Here is a 22,465-nt window from a genome sequence, read left to right on the forward strand (position 1 = left end):
TCCTTGGAAGAAAAGCTATAACCAACCTAGACAGCATATTAAAAAGCAGAGACATTACTTTGCCATCAAAGGTCTGTCTAGTCAAAGCTATGGTTTTTCCACTAGTCATGTATGGATGTGCTGCTGCTGCTAAATCACTTCAGTCATGTGCAACTCTGTGCGACCTCATAGACAGCAGCCCACCAGGCTCCTCCATCCCTGGGATTCTCCAGGCAAGAGTACTGGAGTGGGGTGCCATTGCCTTCTCCATGTATGGATATGAGAATTGGACTATAAAGAGCATTGAGTGCTGAAGAATTGATGCTTTTGAACTGTGGTGTTGGAGAAGACTCTTGAGAGTTCCTGGGACTGCAAGGAGATCCAACCAGTCAACCCTGAAGGAAATCAGTCTTGAATATTTATTGGAAGGACTAATGCTGAAGCTGAAGCTCCAATACTTTGGCCACCTGATGCGAAGAACTGGCTCCTTGGAAATGACCCTGATGCTGAGAAAAATTGAAGGTGGGAGGAGAAGGGGATGACAGAAGATGAGACGGTTGGATGGTATCACCGACTCAACGGACATGAGTTTGAGCAAGCTCCAGGAGCTAGTGATGGACACGGAAGCCTGATATGCTGTAGTCCATGGGGTCACAAAGAGTTGGACACGATTGAGCAACCTAACCAAAATGAAGTTTTGACGAAACTGCCACAATCTCAAGATGAAAGAATGGTTACTTCTTATGGATGAGCAAAGAGAGTAGTTTCTTGGAATAGAACCTACTCCTGGTGAAGATGCTGTAAAGCTTGTTGAAATGACAACAAAGGACTTATAGTATTACATAAACTTAGCTGATAAAGCGGGATGTGAGAGAATTGAGTCCAGTTCTGAAAGTCCTACTGTTGGTAATGTTATCAAACAGCACTGTATGTTACAGAGAATTGTTTGTTAAAGAGTGAGTCAACCAATGTGACAATCTTCATTGTTGTCTTATTTCAAGAAATTGCCACAGCCACCCCCAACATTCAGCAACCACCAAGAGAGAGGCAAGATCCTTCAGCAGAAAAAAGATTATGACTTGCTGAAGGCTCAGGTAATACTTAGCATTTTTTAGTAATAAAAATTTTAAAATTAAGGGATGTACATTGATTTTTTTAGATATAATGCTACAGAGACTAACATACATAGTTATGTAAACATAACAAATTATGTTTCCTTACTGTGATTTAATTTGTTTACTGCTTTATTGCAATGGTCTGGAACTGAAGCTGCAATATCTCTAAGGTATGCCTGTAATATCTACTTTACAAGATTGTTATGTGGATTAAATGAGTCAACAAATATGAGGAGCCTAAAACAGTGCCTGGTAAGTGGTAAACATTTAACAAAAGTTAGCCATTATTAGTACAATTATGAACCTGTGGCAGAATGAGCTCTAAATTCATATTACTTCTTTTAAAACTAAAGTATCACTAGAAAAATAAGCAAATAATATGGGAGTCTGATTGAAAATATAAGTTATTCAAAGTACTTATGCATTTTAATAATGATTTCTAAGTAAAAGATAAAAGGAAAGTAGCAAGTTCAAATCAGAATGAATAAATTGAATTAATTTTCACAAAACGTATAAGTAAGCTTTAAAAGAAAGAACTTACTTTAAAAATCTTAAAATACAAAATTTATTTAAAAGCAATAAAATACCAGTTTATATGAAGCAGGAACTACATATAATAAGTAAACACTACACAGTACCAAAAATTCCACTTTTCATCACATCAGCATCTTCTTTTAACTATAAATTTTCTCCCTGGAAAAATGCAAAGTAATAGATTATTACTTGAAATCATGATTTAACATTAAAAATCCACTATAAGAATCAGGGGCATAATTTAAAACAAGAGTGGAGAATATTTAGACAGTTGAAGAACAAGAATCAGAAAGTCAGTAATGGATTGCATGGATGGAAAAAGCAAATAATTCTGGTTGGGGGGTCAGGAGGGAATGAAGGATTAAATTAAATTGATAAAGTCAATGAAAAACAGAAGAGAGAAAAACAGAGCAGAAAAAAAAAGACAGGACAGAAATGCTTGTACAAAGAGGTAGCACAATATAGAGAAGTAGAAAAATAGAGGGAACCGTCTCAGGAGATTCTAAAACTACAGGTCAAATATTCTTGTCATATCTTGATCTTTACCTGGGCTAGGAATTTGAAAATGTTATCATGTCTCTAAGTATTTATTCGTACTCCTACTTCATCCTTTTTTTCCTTTCACTTTTAATTGTTACCTAATCACTGATTTTCTCAATTCTTATTTTTCATCTTACTGCATGGTATACAGACCATATTTTGAAAACTGCTTTTTCTGAAAACAAAATGGATAAACAATACTTCTTTCAAATTCCTAATAAACTGTAAATCAGCTAATTAACTCACAACTGCTTTAAAGCAGGAGTTTTTAACTTGACATTTGTGTGAACTCTTAAAATTGTGTTCAAAATTGTATGTGTGTGTAACTTTTTAGAGTTTTTGAAGCTTTTGTCAAAACTGAAAGCAAACTACTAAACTCTGCTAGAGGCTTTATCGTGAATGGAACTGACAAAATAAACCATTAAGAAAATCCAAGAAAGGAAACTAACAACGTGGGATCTCAGTTCCTCGACCAGGGGATGAATCCAGTAAAAGCCTGGAGTCCTAACCACTAGGCTAGCCGCTGTGCTTAGTCGCTCAGTCATGTCTGACTCTGCGACCCCATGGACTGTAACCTGCCAGGCTCCTCTGCCCATGGGGATTCTCCAGGTAACAATACTGGAGTGGGATTGCCATTTCCTCCTCTAGAGGATCTTCCCAACCCAGGGATTGAACCTAGGTCTCCCTCATCGCAGGCAAATTCTTTACCATCTGAGCCATCAGGGAAGCCCTACAGGCAAACAGGGAGTTCCAAATTAAGCTCTTTTTAATCATGTAAGGAAGGATGTGGAGAAATAAATAAAAGCTCCAACACTGCGACAAAGCTAGTGGAGGTGATGGAATTCTAGTTGAGCTATTTCAAATCCTGAAAGATGATGCTGTGAAAGTGCTGCACTCAATACCCCAACAAATTTGGAAAACTCAGCAGTGGCCACAGGACTGGAAAAAGTCAGTTTTCATTCCAATCCCAAAGAAAGGCAAACTACCGCAAACTACCGCACAATTGCACTCATCACACATGCCAGTTAAATAATGCTTAAAATTCTCCAAGCCAGGATTCAGCTATACGTGAACAGTGAACTTCCAGATGTTCAAGCTGGTTTTAGAAAAGGCAGAGGAACCAGAGATCAAATTGCCAACATCTGCTGGATCATCGAAAAAGCAAGAGAGTTCCAGAAAAACATCTATTTCTGCTTTATTGACTATGCCAAAGGGTTGGACTGTGTGGATCACAATAAACTGTGGAAAATTCTGAAAGAGATGGGCATACCAGACCACCTGACCTGCCTCTTGAGAAACCTGTATGCAGGTCAGGAAGCAACAGTTAGAATTGGACATGGAACAAGATTGGTTCCAAATGGGAAAAGGAGTACGTCAAGGCTGTATATTGTCACCCTGCTTATTTAACTTCTATGCAGAGTACATCATGAGAAACGCTGGGCTGGAGGAAGCACAAGCTGGAATCAAGATTGCCAAGAGAAATATCAATAACCTCAGATATGCAGATGACACCACCCTTATGGCAGAAAGTGAAGAAGAACTAAAGAGCCTCTTGATGAAAGTGAAAGAGGAGAGTGAAAAAGTTGGCTTAAAGCTCAACATTCAGAAAACGAAGATCATGGCATCTGGTCCCATCACTTCATGGGAAATAAATGGGGAAACAGTGGAAACAGTGTCAGACTTTATTTTTTTTGGCTCCAAAATCACTGCAAATGGTGACTGCAGCCATGAAATTAAAAGACGCTTACTCCTTGGGAAGAAAGTTATGACCAACCTAGATAGCATATTCAAAAGCAGAGACATTACTCTGCCAACAAATGGCCGTCTAGTCAAGGCCATGGTTTTTCTTGTGGTCATGTATGGATGTGAGAGTTGGACTATAAAGAAAGCTGAGTGCTGAAGAATTGATGCTTTTGAACTGTGGTGTTGCAGAAGACTCCTGAGAGTCCCTTGGACTGCAAGGAGATCCAACCAGTCCATCCTAAAGGAGATCAGTCCTGACTATTCACTGGAAGGACTGATGTTGAAGCTGAAACTCCAATACTTTGGCCACCTGATGTGAAGAGCTGACTCATTTGAAAAGACCCTGATGCTGGGAAAGATTGAGGGCAGGAAGAGAAGGGCACAACAGAGGATGAGATGGTTGGATGGCATCACCAACTCGATCGAGATGGGTTTGGGTGGACTCCAGGAGTTGGTGATGGACAGGGAGGCCTGGCGTGCTGTGGTCCATGGGGTGGCAAAGAGCAACTGAACTGAACTGAACTGAGTCTGTCTTGAATCCATTCAAAAAACACTTTTTAAACATTTTAGGCCACCAAATCTACTTTGATATGTTTGAAACGAGGAAAATGGACATTTCAAAAAAAGTGAAATTACCTGAAAGAAATCTTTATTTCTGTGTGCAAACTACAGAGTAACTGCTTACAAACAATTACAAGTTGTCTGTAATATATGTGTAGCAGCGATAAAGTTGCCTCTTCAGGACGCTATGTTTAAAAAATAATGGAAGTAGAAAAATCATGTGAATGTGATATTCTGAGTCACTATGGAAGCCTATGACCAAAACAAAAGGCTACCTGAATAATCTTTACTAGAATGGTTTCCAGGAAGTCTAGGAACACAACTAATTTTAGCACTCCAAAGAACGTTTTCCAGTACTCTGGAGTTCAAAATACTTTCCTAATATGAGGTAGAGTTAGTCTTTAATCAAGTATAGAGATTATACTTAATCAAATATTAGTCTATTTTAACAAAAATTAATTTTCAAAGCTAAATTTTCAACTCTACTTGTCTAGGTAAAAGTATTTTGAACTTACAAGGAGTTTTTTCATACTTTGAATAATTGAGCACATCACCTAATGACATGAGTATTTTATTTAAATGTATGCATTTTTTTCTTTAAAAAAGAAAATGATCCTCATTGGAGACAAATCATTGTTAACTTCTAACGTATGAAATACATACCTGAGTTGAACCAGCACCTGTTTGCATAGAAGATTTTTTTAATAGTCGCACTTCTTTGTTTATGTATCTTAGCATTCCACTCAGAGTACTGAAGTCATTATTCTCAGAATTATCATCATATGTGAGAGGTTTAAATGAGTCTGACTGGGCATAAGTTAGATCTCTCTGGCTTTCTTCTAACGTTGAAGGTTGTTCCAATTGCATTTTTTTTAAGTCTTGTAGTAATTCTTCAGAAAGATCTTCATCACCATGAGTTCTGAAACTAAGATCACTGGCACTAATAGAGCGACGTAGTTTTCTACACTTGAAAAAAGCTGTGTGAGAATGCTTAGCTAATTTTGAATCTTGAATATCAGGCGTGATTTCTACTGGAGATGTAAATGGGGCTGGTAGAAATTTGATGTCTTCTGCCCTTTCATGTCCAGAAATTTTGGCTTGTAATCTGGTTAATTCTGATTCCTATAGAAAAATTGGTACATAGTAGGTGCTGATTACATATCTGTTAAATAAATGAATTACTTAGAAAATCATAGACTTAGAAGTCATCTAAGTTAAACTTGGTTCTAGTACAGTACAGGAATTCTTTTATAACAACTCATGAGGGTTGTTAACTATGTTAAAACTACATAGTTAAAACTACGTTAAAACCCTTCATTTTGGGACAATTAACTATAGTCATTAGCATTATATTTAAACTATATAAGGAATTCCATGAAAACTGTATGTTCCTTATAGAATTTTTCTTAATATTTATGACAATATAAATTTCTATTAAAGACTGAAAACTTACGTATAAAATTTTTTTGCAAAAGTATAAAAAGGTACACAATCATTTGTCAATCTAACATATATACACACAAAAAATAATGTCCTTCAGAATTTGTAATAGGAAATAAATGTATATTAGCTTCTCTGCTGTATATATCATCATCACAAAAAATCTTTACTAGAAAAATTTTAAAGCCTTTAAATAATTAATAATGTTTAATAAATCAATCCTTATTAAATAAACTTTTCATTTCTGTTTCTCCATGTCCTTTATTTGTGTCCTGTGACCCAACTCAGGGATCCCAAGAATTGAGACTGTATATACTGAAAAGCGCTCAAGTCAAAAAAATAAAGGGAGGACATTTTAATTTTAAAAGTTATATAATATGTATAGTAGTCCCCTGTTCAAATACATTCTCCTTTTCTTACAGGTGTCCATAAGATGCAAATTTCTAAACCAGTCACTTTTAAACTGATAGTTTCCATTCTTTCTAAAAATACTATGCTTATAGCTAAAACTGTCATAACAACAGTGTGCATTACAAAATGCATATTTTACTTCTGTTGTCTTTATACCACTTTATTTTAGGCAAACTTGATTTGTAAGTGACAGAAGTGCCAATTTTTTCAAGCAAATTTTGTATTCACATTGTTATAACCACAATTATTTAATGAAATAACTATAAAGTTCACATATATAAGGTCACGTGCAGTTTAAGTTTCTTTTAAACGTCTGTGTGTTACCCAGTCACACTAAGAAATGTGGTATCTCAGATAAGCAGGATTCCATTTAACTTAGAGTTCAACACCTAACTTTCATGAAGAAATTGTAGTAAACCAAATATATTAAACATAATTCAACTTTTTCTTAAAACTCAAAGCAGCTCACTGTTGTGATCCTGACCGTAGTAGGCCATAATACACTGATATTTTATGGCCTTCAGAAATGGATTTATCTTTGCCCTTACTCCAGACACACTCAAATACTAGGGTACTTTTTAGGCTATTAAACTGAAAAGATCAGATGCCTCAGTGTTCTTTCTTCTCTTCTCCCTCACTTCTGTTTCTGTTCTCTGTCATTTACTGCTGCTTTCAGTGAATAGCTTTCCACTATTTATAGTTACTTTTAATCATTACATTTGAAAGTGAAGTTGCTCAGTCCAGTCAGAGTCTTCCTGACCCCATGGACTGCAGCCTACCAGGTTCCTCCATCTATGGGATTTTCCAGGCAAGAGTACTGGAGTGGGGTGCCATTGCCTTCTCCGATTTATAGTTACTTCTAATTGTTACATTTATGCCAGCTTCTGCTCTTCTCTTAGTTTTTCTTCTTTCTCTCTCCAAACTAGATCTTAGAGCCAGTTAAAATTGACTTGGAGAGCTAGTGTCAGAAAACAAAGAAATTCTACCTTCTGCCTGCTATCCTGGCTAATCATGGTATACGTTCTAAGAGCTATGTATCTATAGTTCATTTAAGAATTGCAGCTATTCTGAGAATATTCTGATAACTTTCTAAGTAGCTGAATTTACACACTTCTGAATAATTGATAAGTGCAATACCACTGTATTTATCTCATTGGTAATATATAACAAGTGAGCAGAGATTACTACTACTAAGTGACAGAGATATACTATGCAGAATCTTTAAAATTTTTAGATTCAATTTTTTGCAATGAGGTTTTATAATTTTGTATAAATGTTATATAAATCCCCAGAACACTAAGCATATTACTATTTCAATAAAAGTATAGAGGGTTCACCTGAAACATAATTTTGGATTCTGTTTATTCAACTTTCCTATAGTACTATGAATATCAAGCATTTTAAAAAAAAATCAAGTACTTGGCTGTGCTGGGTCTTCGTTGCCACACATGGGATCTTTAGTTGCAGATTGAGAACTCACTTGTGGTATGTGAGATCTAGTTTCCTGACCAGGGATAGAACTGAGGCCCTGAGTGCTGGGAGTGCAGAGTCTTAGCAACTGGACCACCAGGTAAGTCAATATCAAGCATTTTATAAAAGGGATTTAAGTGCTCAGCATAATAATTACAAGTATTTCTATAGTAATAATTGAGTTTCTTTGCTTTTCAATAACTTCCATTTTACTATAAAATCATTTATTGCTTCACAACTATCAGTGGGGTTGGTCTTTTTTAAGGTCTTAGCTGACAATGTTAATCATACATATTGGCAATTTGAACTAATATTAAATTATTTCTATGCATCAATACTGATATTAATTCCAAATTCAAGAATAAACTGCCATGATCAATAGGGGTGAATAACTACCAAGAGTCTATCTGAAAAATCACATATGTACTCAAAAGCAGTAAAAAATATTTTTTAATATAATCTTGCATTTTCTAACGATAGTGATGATGATCCACGATCTCAGGAAAACAATGAAGATGTAAGAAATGTTTACCAAAGGTCTAGAAGAACTAAGGACAAACAAGCAGAGATGAACAATGCACTAGAAGGAATCAGTAACAGAGGCAGAAGAACAGGTAAGTGACCTGGAAGACAGAATGGTGGAAATCACTGCCACAAAACAGAATATAAAACAAAGAATGAAAAAAAAAATAAAGACAGTCTAAGTTAATGCACCAACATCTGCATTATACCAGTCCCACAAAAAGAGAGAGAAGGGACCCAAGAAAATATCTGGAGATATCAGCTGAAAACTTCCTCAATATGGGAAAGGAAATCGTCAGCCAAGTCCGGGAAATGCAGAGTCCCAAGCAAAATAAACTCAAGGAGAAACACACCGAGACACACAATAATTAAACTGATAAAAATTAAAGACAAAGATAAAATATTAAAAGCAATAAGGGAAAAATGATAAATAATACTCAAGGGAACTCCCATCAGGTTATCAGCTGATTTCTCAACAGGAACTCTCCAAGCCAGAAGGGAATGGCATGATACATTAAAAGCGATGAGAGGGAAGAACCTACAACCAAGAATAATCTATCCAGCAAGACTCTCATTCAGATTTGATTGAGAAATCCAAAGTTTTCCAGAGAAGCAAAATTAAGAGAATTCAGCATCACCAAAACAACTTTACAACAAATACTAAAGGAACTTCTCTAGGCAGGAAACACAAAAGGATCTACAAAAAATAAACCCAAAACAATTAAGAAAATGGTAACAGGCCCTACATAAAATAGGTAGCCAAGGGGAATTTGCTGTATGGCTCAAGAAGCTCAAACAGGGACTCTGTATCAACCTAGAGGGGTGGGATGGGGAGGGAGATGGGAGGGAGGTTCAAAAGGGAGGGGATATATTTATACCTACGGCTGATTCATGTTGAGGTTTGACAGAAAACAACAAAATTCTTTAAAGCAACTATCCTTCAATAAAAAAATTAATTGAAAAAAAGAAAACGGTAATAGGATCATGTGCTGTGCTGTGCTTAGTTGTTCAGTCATGTCAGATACTTTGTGACCCCATGGACTGTAGCCCGCCAGGCTCCTTTGTCCAAGAGGATTCTCCAGACAAGAATACTCGAGTGGGTTGTCATGCTCTCCTCCAGGGGATCTTCCCAATCCAGGGATCAAACCTGGGTCTCCCACATTACAGGTGGATCCTTTACCGTCAGAGCCACCAGAGAAGCCCAACAGGATCATAGGATCCTGCTGCTGCTGCTGCTAAGTCGCTCCAGTCGTGTCCGACTCTGTGCGACCCCAGAGACGGCAGCCCACCAGGCTCCCCTGTCCCTGGGGTTCTCCAGGCAAGAACACTGGAGTGGGTTGCCATGTCCTTCTCCAATGCACGAAACTGAAACGTGAAAGTGAAGTTGCTCAGTCGTGTTCCACTCTTAGCAATCCCATGGACTGCAGCCCACAGGCTCCTCCATCCATGGGATTTTCCAGGCAAGAGTACTGGAGTGGGTTGCCATTGCCTTCTCTGATTTTTTTTTCATATAAGGTGATTAAATAATACATGAAGAAAAACATGAATCAAGAATCAACACCAGGGGACTTGCCTGGCAGTCCAGTGGTTAAGACTCTGTACTTCCAATGCAGGGGGCAGAGTTCAATCCCTGGTAAGGAAACTAAAATTCTACATGCCATGGAGCCAAAAACTTTAAAAAAATAAATTATACAAAAAAAAAAAAAGAATCAACACCAAACAACCTCAGCTGTCAAGCATGCTGAAAACCACCATCACTATCATCATACCACCCCTTACAACCTCTCCTAAAGACAGAAGTCTGGACATTTTTTAAGGTCACTCTGAAATCTTCAGGAACATATAAACAAAATTTTGCAAATAGCTTTCAAAGGTTCACATAATACACAAACACACGAATGAGAAAACCAGGCTTTCCTTCAGCTAATGCCTGATTTATCACTGTTACTTTCCCTTACTCACACTATGTTTATCAGCTATATGAGGTCTATGACCAAAAAGAAAGTTTTAAATAATTTATCTACTGACCTCTAACTATGAAACAGGACAATTTAGTTCTCTTCCCCATCACCCACACCATCCATGCCTTGCCTACCATAACATGCACACATCTCTTATACTTCACCACTCCTATCTAATTAAAACATACTTTTGGTCACATCAAGATTCAGTACATACATTAACATGACTATGTAACTTAAGTCACAGCAGTTCTATAACTGGCTGTGTTTACTTTTACTCCCTTCAGTTCAGTTCAGTTGCTCAGTCGTGTCCGACTCCACGTGACCCCATAAATTGCAGCATGCCAGGGCTCCCTGTCCATCACCAACTCCCGGAGTTCACTCACACTCACATCCATCAAGTCGGTGATGCCATCCAGCCATCTCATCCTCTGCCGGCCCCTTCTCCTGCCCTCAATCCCTCCCAGCACCAGAGTCTTTTCCATTGAGTCAACTCTTCGCATGAGGTGGCCAAAGTCCTGGAGTTTCAGCTTTAGCATCATTCCTTCCAAAGAACACCTAGGACTGATCTCCTTTAGAATGGACTGGTTGGATCTCCTTGCAGTCCAAGGGACTCTCAAGAGTCTTTTCCAACTGTGAAGAAAGCTGAGCGCCGAAGAATTGATGCTTTTGAACTGTCGTGTTGGAAAAGACTCATAGGATCATACATAGTGATAATTACCTTAACTATAAATGGATTAAATGCACCAATCAAAAGACATAGACTGGATGGGCAGATGAGAACATGCGCACATATGCACTTCCACTTATCATATTACTCTATGCCCAAAACTGTATGTAATTATTTCATATTGTGAGGTTCATTATGTTTCCATTATGGCTTGGAACTGTAATCATTTTTTGTCTGGCTATTGACTATGAAAACTGATAAACATCTTTCAGGATTATGATTACAATGTAATTGTTATTTGCTTAATATCATTGTATCATGATTGGTCAACAGTAAAGAACAGAATTATGTATCACTAAAATTACCATTTAACAGAAAAACTTGTATTTACTTTTTAAAATCCAGATGTACAACAGAATTATCTTGGAATTTTTTGAAAAATAAAAATGCCCAGGTATTGCTACTCTTCTCCAAAGTGCCAGATGTATTCCTAACCAACAGCCATGTTTAAAAGCAACTAAACTACATGATGATGGTCTTTTACTTTTATCTAGTTTGATTCATGTTTTCTATTTCATAGTCAATGTTCCCATTTCATTTAGCTTATGTTTTCCAATTTCTCTCTATTTTGTTGTTGTTTCTCAAGCCATTATCAAGTGTAGTAGAAAAGCTTTTGTAACACATATATAGTATGTATAATATATATATTTTTGAAAAATTGTGAATTTTTGCCTAGCTAAATTTATGACACTTTGATTCTACTTGTTTGGCTTAGTATGAACAGAATGCTAGAGTTCTAATTTATATTCACTCAAATTTTGATATAGTGTCATATATTTTGGCATCTAGTATTACTGGTAAAAGTCCAGAAAATGTATTATCTTAGTGATTTATTTTTTTTTTCAAGTTCTAACACATTTCTTTTATTGTCTTCTTAGTTATTCATAAAAAAAGAAATATCAGCCAAAATTCACTGCTGCTAAGTCGCTTCAGTCATGTCCAACTCTGTGCGACCCCTAGACGGCAGCCCACCAGGCTCCTCCGTCCCTGGAATTCTCCAGGCAAGAACATTGGAGTGGGTTGCCATTTCCTTCTCCAATTATCTTAGTGATTTAAAAAGAAAATTTGAATAAGGCTTGAAACTTCTAATCCAATTCTGAGAATATAAAGAAATACTATGTTATTTAAAAAAACACAGGAAATTAACAAGTGATACAGTATTATTAACTAAAGTACAGATGATGTTCAAATCTCACAAAATTATTTGTTTTCATACCTCATTCAAGACTCCACACTGTATTTAATTGCATTGAGCCGCTTCAGCTACACGCAACAAATGCTGGTTTATTCTCTTTTCATTTTCATTCAGTTACAAATATTTTCTAATTTTCCTTGTTATGGCTTCTTAGATACATCCATCATTTAAAAGTTGACATTAAACTTCCAAATACATGGGATTTTTTAAAGTATCTTTAACATTAATTTCTCACTTTTATATTAATTTCTCATTAAATGCTTTCTCCTCTGCAATTACCCTCTGTTTTCTTCAGTCTAACTTTATTGAGGCTTTTTTTTTTTTAATTGAGGCTTTTGATGTCTAAGCTGAAGCTCTCTCTTGGTAAATGTCACATTGCACTTGAGAATATATGGGTTATTTTCAAATATCTCTTGATATTGAATTCTAACATAATACCACAGTGATAACAGAACTGATGCTATGATTTCAATACCTTTAAACCATGAAATTTTTGAACCTTGTTTTATGTCTTTGGGTATGTTTCAGTGTCTCCTAGTTTACAATCTATGGGAACTTGCATATAACTTGTATCCTTCTGATGTGTGAAAATGTATAAATCTTAATTATGTTGAATTGGTTCACAGAGCTTTTCAGGTCTACTACATCCTTCTTCTCTGTATACTCATTATATTAATTTTTGAGAGTTTGATATTGAAACTCCAACTAAAAATCTTAATTTATCTACTTAAAAAATTGTAATATATAGTATAAATATATGTAATCTTGTTCTGTATTTTCCAAATCTCCTGTAAATGAGTTATCATACTTTATAATTCAAAAAAAAATTTAAAAACCCTCTAAAGTAAACATCATGATTCAACTGGCCAGGCCAAGATGGCAATATAGGCTCCTTTCATATCTCCTTCCATGTACAAATGATGAAATCTACAACTGTACAAGGAACAATTCCCTTTGAAAAAACTAGCTGAGAACCATCTACACATTGGGTGAATGAGAAAAGCCCACATCAAAACTAATAGGAAAGCTGAGCTTCACTTTTGCCATAAAGGCCATGCCAAGCAAAGGCTATACAATGGGAAGGAACACCTGGCTTCCAGTTTCTTCCTTAAGAGTAAAGGGCTTAGATCCCACATGTAGTGTTCCAACTTTTAAGACTTCCATGTGAGCAATGGGTTTTCAAAACACTTAGCTGTGAAAGCCAATGGGGCCTGCATCCCTGAGACCCACAAGATTATAGCAAACAAAGAAGCAGTTCTTAACAGGCTTGCAAGGACGTACCATGGCTAACATCATAGAATTCAGTACAGAAGAAGCAAGCAAGATATGCCCATCTCCCAGACTTTCTCCAAAATAGGTCTATTTTCATACTTTAAAAGTCAGGCTTCTATTTTAGCATGCATCTGCGGTACCTGTGGTGCTGGAGAAGACTCTTGAGAGTCCCTTGGAAAGCAAGGAGATCAAATCAGTCAATCTTAAAGGAAATCAACCTTGAATACTCTCTGGAAGGACTGACGCTGAAGCTCCAATACCTTGGTCACCTGATGTGAACAGCTGACTCACTGAAAAAGACCCTGAAGCTAGGAAAGAGTGAAGGCAGAAGAAGAGGGTGACACAAGATGAGACAGTTGGATGGCATCACTGATTCAATGGACATGAACTTGGGCAAACTCTGGGAGATGATGGGGGACAGGGAAGCTTGGTGTGCTGCAGTCCATGGGGTCACAAACAGACACGACTTGGTTACCAAACAACAAACAACAAGGGGCACCCGAAGACCAGGGAGGCCAGAAGACACTTTCTCTACCTTCTCCCTCAAGCCTGTTCCAAATTACAAGTGTCTCCCTGGACTTTATGCCAGAAGTGTAACAAGGGACAAAGAAGGTCATTATATAATGCTAAAGGAGTCAATCTAACAAAAGAATATAACATTTGTATATATTTTGCATCTAAAAAACACAGGAATACCCAAATATATAAAGTAAGCATTGACAGACCAGAGGGAGAAAGAGATAAGCATATATAAACATAAGGGACTTCAGTACCCTAGTTTCATCAATAGATAGATCATCTATACAAAAAATCATTAAGAAAACACTGGACTTGAACTTTAAGTTAGACCAAATGGACTTAACAGTTACAGAACATTTCATCCAACACAGGGCAGGAGTGTACATATTCTTCTCAACTGAATATGGAATATTCTCCAGGATGGATCATATGTTAAGTCATAAAACAAGTCTTAATAAATTTTGGAAGATTAACAAAACAAAAACAAATTTAGGAAGATTAAAATTATATCAAGCACCTTCCAACCATAATGGTATAAAACCAGAAATCGATTACAAGAATAAAACTGGAAAACTCACAATTATGTGGAGATTAAACAACATGTGACGTAACTACCAACGTGTCAAAGAATAAATCAACAGAAAAATAAAAAATTATCTTCAAACAAATTAAATAGAAATATAGTAAACCAAAACTTATGGGACATAGCAAAAGCAGATGCAAGTGGGAAATTTATAGTGATAAACACTGTATTTATATAGTAAGAAACAAGAAAGACACCAATAAAACAACCTAAATTTCTACCTTAAAGAAACAGAAAAGGAAGAACAAACTAAGCCCAAAGTTAGGTAAATGAATGAAATAAAGATCAGAGTGGAAATAAAGTAAAGATAGACTAAAAAAAATATATAAAATATTAATGAAACTAACAGCTGAGTTCTTAAAAAAGATAAACACAATAGACAAACCATTAGCAAGGCTTAATAAGAGAAAAAGAGAGAGAGAACTTAAATAAAATCAGAAATGAAAGAGATATTACAACTTGATACCAAAGAGATAAGGGATCTTAAGGGACTACTATGAACAATTATACACTAACAAATTGGTCAGCCAAGAAAAAAACAGATAAGTCTTACAACCCACCAAGACCAAATAATAAAGAAATATAAAGTGAGATCTCAATAGACCAATTACCAGTAAGGAGGCTTGATCAGTAATAATAATTTTTAAAAACCTCCCAAAATTGATTCACTTTGCTGTACATCAGAAACTAAAACACTGTAAAACAATATATTCCAGTATCAATAAAAAGTATTTTAAATTAAATATTTAAAAGAAATAACAGCAAGTTGAATTGAATAACACATTAAAAGAATCATATACCATGATCAAGTGAGAGATTAGTTCCAGGGACGTAAGGATGGTTCATTATCTGCAAATTAATGTGATACCACATTAATAAAAAGAAGATAAAAATTATACGGTCATCTCAATAGATGGAGAAAAAGCATTTGAAAAAATTCAATATTCATTCATGATGAAAATGCACAACACAACAAGGGGGAATGTACACCAAAATAATAAAGGTTATATATAACAAGTCCACAGTTAACATAACCCTAAACAGTGAAAAACTGAAAGCGTTTCCTTTAACATCAGGAACAAGACAAGGAGGCTCACTCACCATTTCTATTCAACATAATATTGGGAGTAGGAGCCAGAGAAATCAGGAGGAAAAAAAGGAATAAAAGGAATCCAAATTGGAAAGGAAGATGTAAAACTGTAACTGTTTGCAAATGACATGATATTATATATAGAAAACCCTAAAGACTCCACCAAAAAACTGTTTAAAACTGTTTTTGAACTAGTAAATGAATTTGGCAAACAGAAGGATACAAAATTAGTATATAAAAATCTGCTGTATTTCTATATATTAATAATGAACTATCAGAAAGATAAAAAAAAAAGAAAAAAAAAGAAAGATAAATTAGTAAAATAATTCCATTTACTATTTTATCAAAAAGAATAAAATGCCCAGGAATACATTTAACCAAGGAGGTGAAAGACGTGTACACTGAAAACTGTAAGATACTGATGAAAGAAAGTGAAGATACAAATAAATGGAAAGATATGTTGTGCTCATGAACTAGCTGGAAGAAAAAATATTGTGAAAATGTCCTTACTATCCTAAGTAATGTAGATTCAATTCAACCCCTATCAAAATTTCAACAGTATTTTTCACAGCTATAGAACAAGCTATCCTAAAATTTGAATGGAACCACAAAAGACCCTAAATAATTAAAGCAATTTTAAGAAATAACAAAGTTGCAAACATCATATTTCCTGATTTCAAACCATATTACAAAGCTATAGTAACTAAAATAAAAACACTATGGTATACAGTAGTATAGAAATGGACACACAGATAAATGGAACAGAATAGATAGCCTAGAAATAAACCTATGCATGTATAGCCAGTTAACTTATGACAAAGGAACTAAGAACATACAATTGGGAAAGAATAATTATCTTCAACGAATCATGCTGGGAAAACCAGACAGCCAGATGCAAGGCTGGACCCTAGTCCTACACCATACACAAAAATCAATTCAAACTGAGAGTGAAGAAAAAATAGAGAGTAAGCATCTTGATATTGGGCATGGCAATGATTTTTTGTATTTGATAACAAAACTAAAGGCAACAAAAGCAAAAACAGAAAAGAGGGACTATACAAACTAAAAAGTTCTTGCACAGCAATGAAAACCAGTAAAAAGGCAACATACAAAATGGGAGAAAATGTCCGAAAATCATTTATCTGATAAAGAGTTAACAGCTGAACTACATAAAGAACTCATATAATTTAATAGCAAAGAAACAAACCATTCAGTTTTTAAAAGGTAGAGGAATTGAATATACATTTTTTCAAAGAAGATATACAAAGGGCCAATAAGTACATGAAAAGGTACTCAATATCACTAATCATCTGGGAAATGCATATCAAAATCAAATGAGATATCACGTTACACCCACCAGAATGGCTATCATTAAAAAGACAAGAAATGAGTGTTGGCAAGGGTATGGAGAAAAGGGAGGCCGTGTTTACTGTTGGTAGGTAAGCTACCTAGTACAAGCACTAAGGGAAACAGCATGGAGTTTCTTCCAAAAATGAAAACTAGAAGTGTCATATGACCCAGCAACACTACTTCTGGGTATATATTCAAAGGGAATGAAAATAGGTTATCAAATGCACTCTTGTGTTCATTTCAACATTATTCACAATTAGCTCAGATAAGGAAAAAAGTACCCACTGATGAATGGATAAAGAAGGTGCAGTAAATACACATACAATGGAATATACAATATGGCTTTTGGAACAACATCAATGGACCTTTAGGTGAAATAAAACAGAGAAAGACAAATACTGCATGATATTACTTGAATGTGGAATCTTAAAAAAAAAAAAGCCAAACTCATAGAAATAGCAGGAGAGTGGTTGCCAGAGACTAGGAGACTGGGAGGTGAGCAAAATAGGTTGCTCAAAGGGTACAGCTTTTCAGGTATAAGATAACTGAGGGTTTAACGTATAATATGATGACTATAGTTGATAAAACCAGTGTATAAATGAAACTTACTAAAAAAGTAGAACTTAAATGTTCTCACCAAAAAAAAGTTTTTTTAAAGTTCATGTTTGAACATAATTATGTCTCTTAAGCCAATATGATACATTTCTTATTAATAATCTCCAAATTCAGTATCTTCTAAATAAAGGGCCTTTTATTCAAAAGGCCAATTTTTGGTTATTAAGTGTTCTACAAACTCCAGGAATTCTGATTATGGGGAAATCAGTCATAAATTTACTTCATTATAGTTCTGCTTTATGTATTTTATATGTTCACTTACCTTAATAAGTAATGCTTCATTTGTAGCTTCAATTACTTCATTCCTATCTTGGACTTGCTGATGCAAACTGCTTACAGTGTCCTGAGCTTCTTCTAATTCTAGTTTTGCTTTCTCTAATTGTTCATTTAATTGCTGAACAGAAGTCTTTTGAGAATCAACAGAAATCTTCCACTTTGCATGGTTTTCCTGATGTGAAATCATCTACACAGCCCCCAAATTGAAAAGGAATGGAAGAAAGAAAATAGGATGAAGTTGGTTTCAATAACATTCTAATAAAGCAAATTGTTTATAGTTACAAACATGATTTCTCAACAAACAACATATTAGAGGGAAAAAAGTCTTAAATTTACTTAAGAACAGTTAACTAAGTACAATGGACTACTTTCGGATACTGATTTGAAGAAATCAGCTATAAAGACATTTTTGAGGAAGACATAATTGAGGAAATCTGAACAATGACTACATGTTTGATGATATCAAGGAATTACAGTCAAATTATAAGTATGAAAATGGCATTGTGGTTATATTTTTTAAATAGTTCTTGTCTTTCAGATATATTTATTGAAATGCTTATTGATGAAACAATCATGTTTTAGATTTCCTTCCCTCAAAATTACAGGGTATGTGAGAGAGGGAAAAAAGAGAAATGAGGGTAAAGATATGATGATCATACTTCCCAGTTTACCTACAATCGTATAGGTTTTATGCTTAGTGTTCTGGTGTAATTAAAAACAGCACTCTTCTTCATTCTCAAAAGTATTTCCTTTTATATAAAATAAATAGTCAAAATACTTACAGATTAAGTAAAATTGGCCATGAGTGGGCTTCTTGGTAAAGAATCTGCCTGCAATGCAGGAGACCCTGGTTCAATTCCTGGGTCAGGAAGATCCCCTCGAGAAGGAAATGGCAACCCACCCTAGTGTTTTTGCCTGGAGAATCCCATGGACAGAGGAACCTGGCACGCTACATACAGTCCATGGGGTCGCAAGACTCAGACATGAGTTGAAAATTATTGAAGCTGAGCAATATATAGGAAAGAAATAAGGGAAAACAACAGAATGGGAAAGACTAGAGATCTCTTCAAGAAAATCTGAGATACCAAGGGAACATTTCACGTAAACATAGGCACAATAAAGGACAGAAACAGTATGGGCACAATAAAGGATAGAAACAGTATGGACTAAACAGAAGCAGAAGATATTAAGAGACACAAGAATACAGAAGCACTATACAAAAAAGATGATGAGATGATGAGATGGTTGGATGGCATCCCTGACTCAATGGACATGAGTTTGAGCAAGCTCTGGGAGATGGTGAAGACAGGGAGGCCTGGAATGCTACAGTCCATGGGGTTACAGAGTCAGACATGACTGAGAGACTGAACAACAACAAATACAAAAAGGAACTTAATGATCCAGATAACCATGACAGTGTGATCACTCACCTAGAGCCAGACATCCTGGAGAGTGAAGTTAAGTGGGCTTTCATGAGGTCGCTAAGAGTTGGACACGACTGAGCGACTTCACTTTCACTTTTCACTTTCATGCATTGGAGAAGGAAATGGCAACCCACTCCAGTGTTCTTGCCTGGAGAATCCCAGGTACAGAGGAACCTGGTAGCAGGCCATCTATGGGGTCGCACAGAGTTCGACACAACTGAAGCAACTTAGCAGCAGCAGCAGCAGGAAGCATCAAGACAAACAAAGCTAGTGGAGGTGATGAAATTCCAGCTTAACTATTTCAAAACCTAAAAGATGATGCTGTGAAAGTGCCGAACTCAATATGCCAGCAAATTTGGAAAACTCAGCAGTGGCCATGATATTGAATAAAGTCATTTTCCATTCCAATCCAAAAGAAAGGCAATGCCAGAGAATGTTCAAACTACAGTACAATTATGCTCATTTCACATGCGAGCAAGGTAATGTTCAAAATCCTTCAAGCTAGGCTTCAACAGTACATGCACCAAGAACTTCCAGATGTACAAGCTGGATTTAGAAAAGGCAATCAGAGATCAAACTGCCAACATCCACTGGATCATAGAAAAAGCAAGGGAATGCCAAAAAAACATTTCCTTCTGCTTCATTGACTATGAAAAAGCCTTTGACTATGTAGATTACAACAAACTGTGGAAAATTCTTAGAGATGGGAATACCAGACCACTTTACCTGCCTCCTATGAAACCTGTATGCAGGTCAAGAAGCAACTGTTAGAACCAGACATGGAACAATGGACTGGTTCCAAATCAGGAAAGGGGTATGTCAAGGCTGCATTCTGTCACCCTGCTTATTTAACTTACTCTTGCCTGGAAAATCCCATGGACGGAGGAGCCTGGTAGGCTGCAGTCCATGGGGTCGCTGGGAGTTGGACACGACTCAGTGACTTCACTTTCACTTTTCATTTTCATGCACTGGAGAAGGAAATGGCAACCCATTCCAGTGTTCTTGCTTGGAGAATCCCAGGCACGGCGGAGCCTGGTGGGCTGCCGTCTATGGGGTCGCACAGAGTCGGACACAACTGAAGCAACTTAGCAGAATACATCATGCAAAATGCCGGGCTGGATGAATCATAAGTTGGAATCAAGAATGCTGGGAGAAATATCAATAACCTTAGATACGCAGATGACACCACCCTTATGGCAGAAAGCAAAGAGGAATTGAAGAGCCTCTTGATGAAAGCTAGCTTAAAACTCAACATTCAGAAAATGAAAATCATGGCATCTGGTTGCATCACTTCATGGAAATTAGATGGGGAAACAATGGAAAGAGTGACAAACTTTATTTTCTTGGGCTCCAAAATCATTGTCGATGGTGACTGCAGCCATTAAATTAAGCAATCCCACTGCTGGGCATACACACCGAGGAAACCAGAATTGAAAGGGACACGTGTACCCCAATGTTCATCGCAGCACTGTTTATAATAGCCAGGACATGGAAACAACCTAGATGTCCATCAGCAGATGAATGGATAAGAAAGCTGTGGTACATATACACAATGGAGTATTACTCAGCCATTAAAGAGAATACATTTGAATCAATTCTAATGAGATGGATGAAACTGGAGCCGATTATACAGAGTGAAGTAAGCCAGAAAGAAATACACCAATACAGTATACTAACACATAGATATGGAATTTAGAAAGATGGTAATGATGACCCCGTATGCGAGACAGCAAGAGACAAAGATATATAGAGCAGACTTTTGGACTCTGAGGGAGAGGGAGAGGGTGGGATGATTTGGGAGAATGGCATTGAGACATGTATACTATCATGTAAGAAACGAATTGCCAGTCTATGTTCAATGCAGGATGCAGGATGCAGGATGCTTGGGGCTGGTGCACGGGGAAGATCCAGAGAGATGATATGGGGTGAGAGGTGGGAGGGGGGTTCATGTTTGGGAACTCATGTACACCCGTGGTGGATTCATGTCAATGTATGGCTAAACCCATACAGTATTGTAAAGTAAAATAAAGTAAAAATAAAAATTTTAAAAAATAAAATAAAAATAAAAGACACTTGCTCTTTGGAAGAAAAGCTATGACAAATCTAGATACAGTATTAAAAAGCAGAGACATTACTTTGCCTACAAAGGTCTGCATAGTCAGAGTTTGGTTTTTCCAGTAGTTATGTATGGATGTGAGAGCTGGACAATAAAAAAGGTTTGAGCAGCAAAGAATTGATATCCTTGAACTGTGATGCTGGAAAAAACTCTCAAGAGTCCCTTGGACAACAAGGAGATCAAACCAGTCAATCTTGGAGGAAATCAACCCTGTATATACACTGGAAGGACTGATGCTGAAACTGAAACTCCAATACTTTGGCCACCTGATGCAAAGAGCCCATTCATTGGAAATGACCCTGATGCTGGGAAAGATTGAAGGCAGGAAGAGAAGGGGACGACAGAGGATGAGATGGTTGGATGGCATCATTGACTCAATAGACATGAGTCTGAGCAAACTCTGGGAGATGGTGAAGGACAGGGAAGCGTGGTGTGCTACAGTCCATGGGGTAGCAGAGTAGGACATGACTGAGCGACTGACACAATAACAATATGTACGAAAATTTATACCATTCTACTTCTGAATACGTTAAAAAGTTTCCATAATAAAGTTTTTAAAAAATCTCATTTTATTGAGACAATCAGCTTTGCAATTGAGTTTCTTGACAATTCTAAACCTGTATTTTAAAAATTAGTTAAAAATTATCAATCCCTTTTCCAATTTAATAACATACTTTCATTTTATATTCAAATAATATACACACTTTAAAAACATCTTTCTTAAGAACAACCACAACAAACCTATATATATATTTTTAACCTGCAAGTATTTATTTTAATTACTCCTATTTGAAGGTTCTTTTTCTGGAAAATTTTATTATCCATTTTATTATCCACTCTTTTCATTCCTTAAAGGTTCCCATAGGTTTGGGCAAATTCATATTATCCTCAGGACTATGTTTTCGAGGGACTCTAGGTATGTTAGCAGATTCATTCTCAATCTATTTCACAAGAGCTCTGTAACCCTCAATAATGCTGCAACCAATAGCATGCTGTAACTTGTGTAAATGGACAGGGAA

General features: G+C 36.2%; 1 protein-coding gene across 1 annotated transcript in view; it reads right to left on the reverse strand.

Moving 5' to 3' along the window:
- Nucleotides 1-1,689: 1,689 nt before the first annotated feature.
- Nucleotides 1,690-22,465, reverse strand: part of CCDC18 (coiled-coil domain containing 18) — a 103,201-nt gene continuing 82,425 nt past the window's right edge. Inside the window, exons 26-28 of the mRNA XM_068964764.1 lie at nucleotides 17,893-18,093; nucleotides 5,136-5,594; nucleotides 1,690-1,787 (exon numbers count right to left, since the gene is read on the reverse strand). Coding sequence (XP_068820865.1) covers nucleotides 1,773-1,787; nucleotides 5,136-5,594; nucleotides 17,893-18,093 — 675 coding nt within the window. The 3' untranslated portion in view covers nucleotides 1,690-1,772. The remainder of the gene's footprint in view (nucleotides 1,788-5,135; nucleotides 5,595-17,892; nucleotides 18,094-22,465) is intronic.

This window comes from Capricornis sumatraensis, chromosome 2, assembly GCF_032405125.1.
Source record: "Capricornis sumatraensis isolate serow.1 chromosome 2, serow.2, whole genome shotgun sequence".
NCBI lineage: Eukaryota > Metazoa > Chordata > Mammalia > Artiodactyla > Bovidae > Capricornis > Capricornis sumatraensis.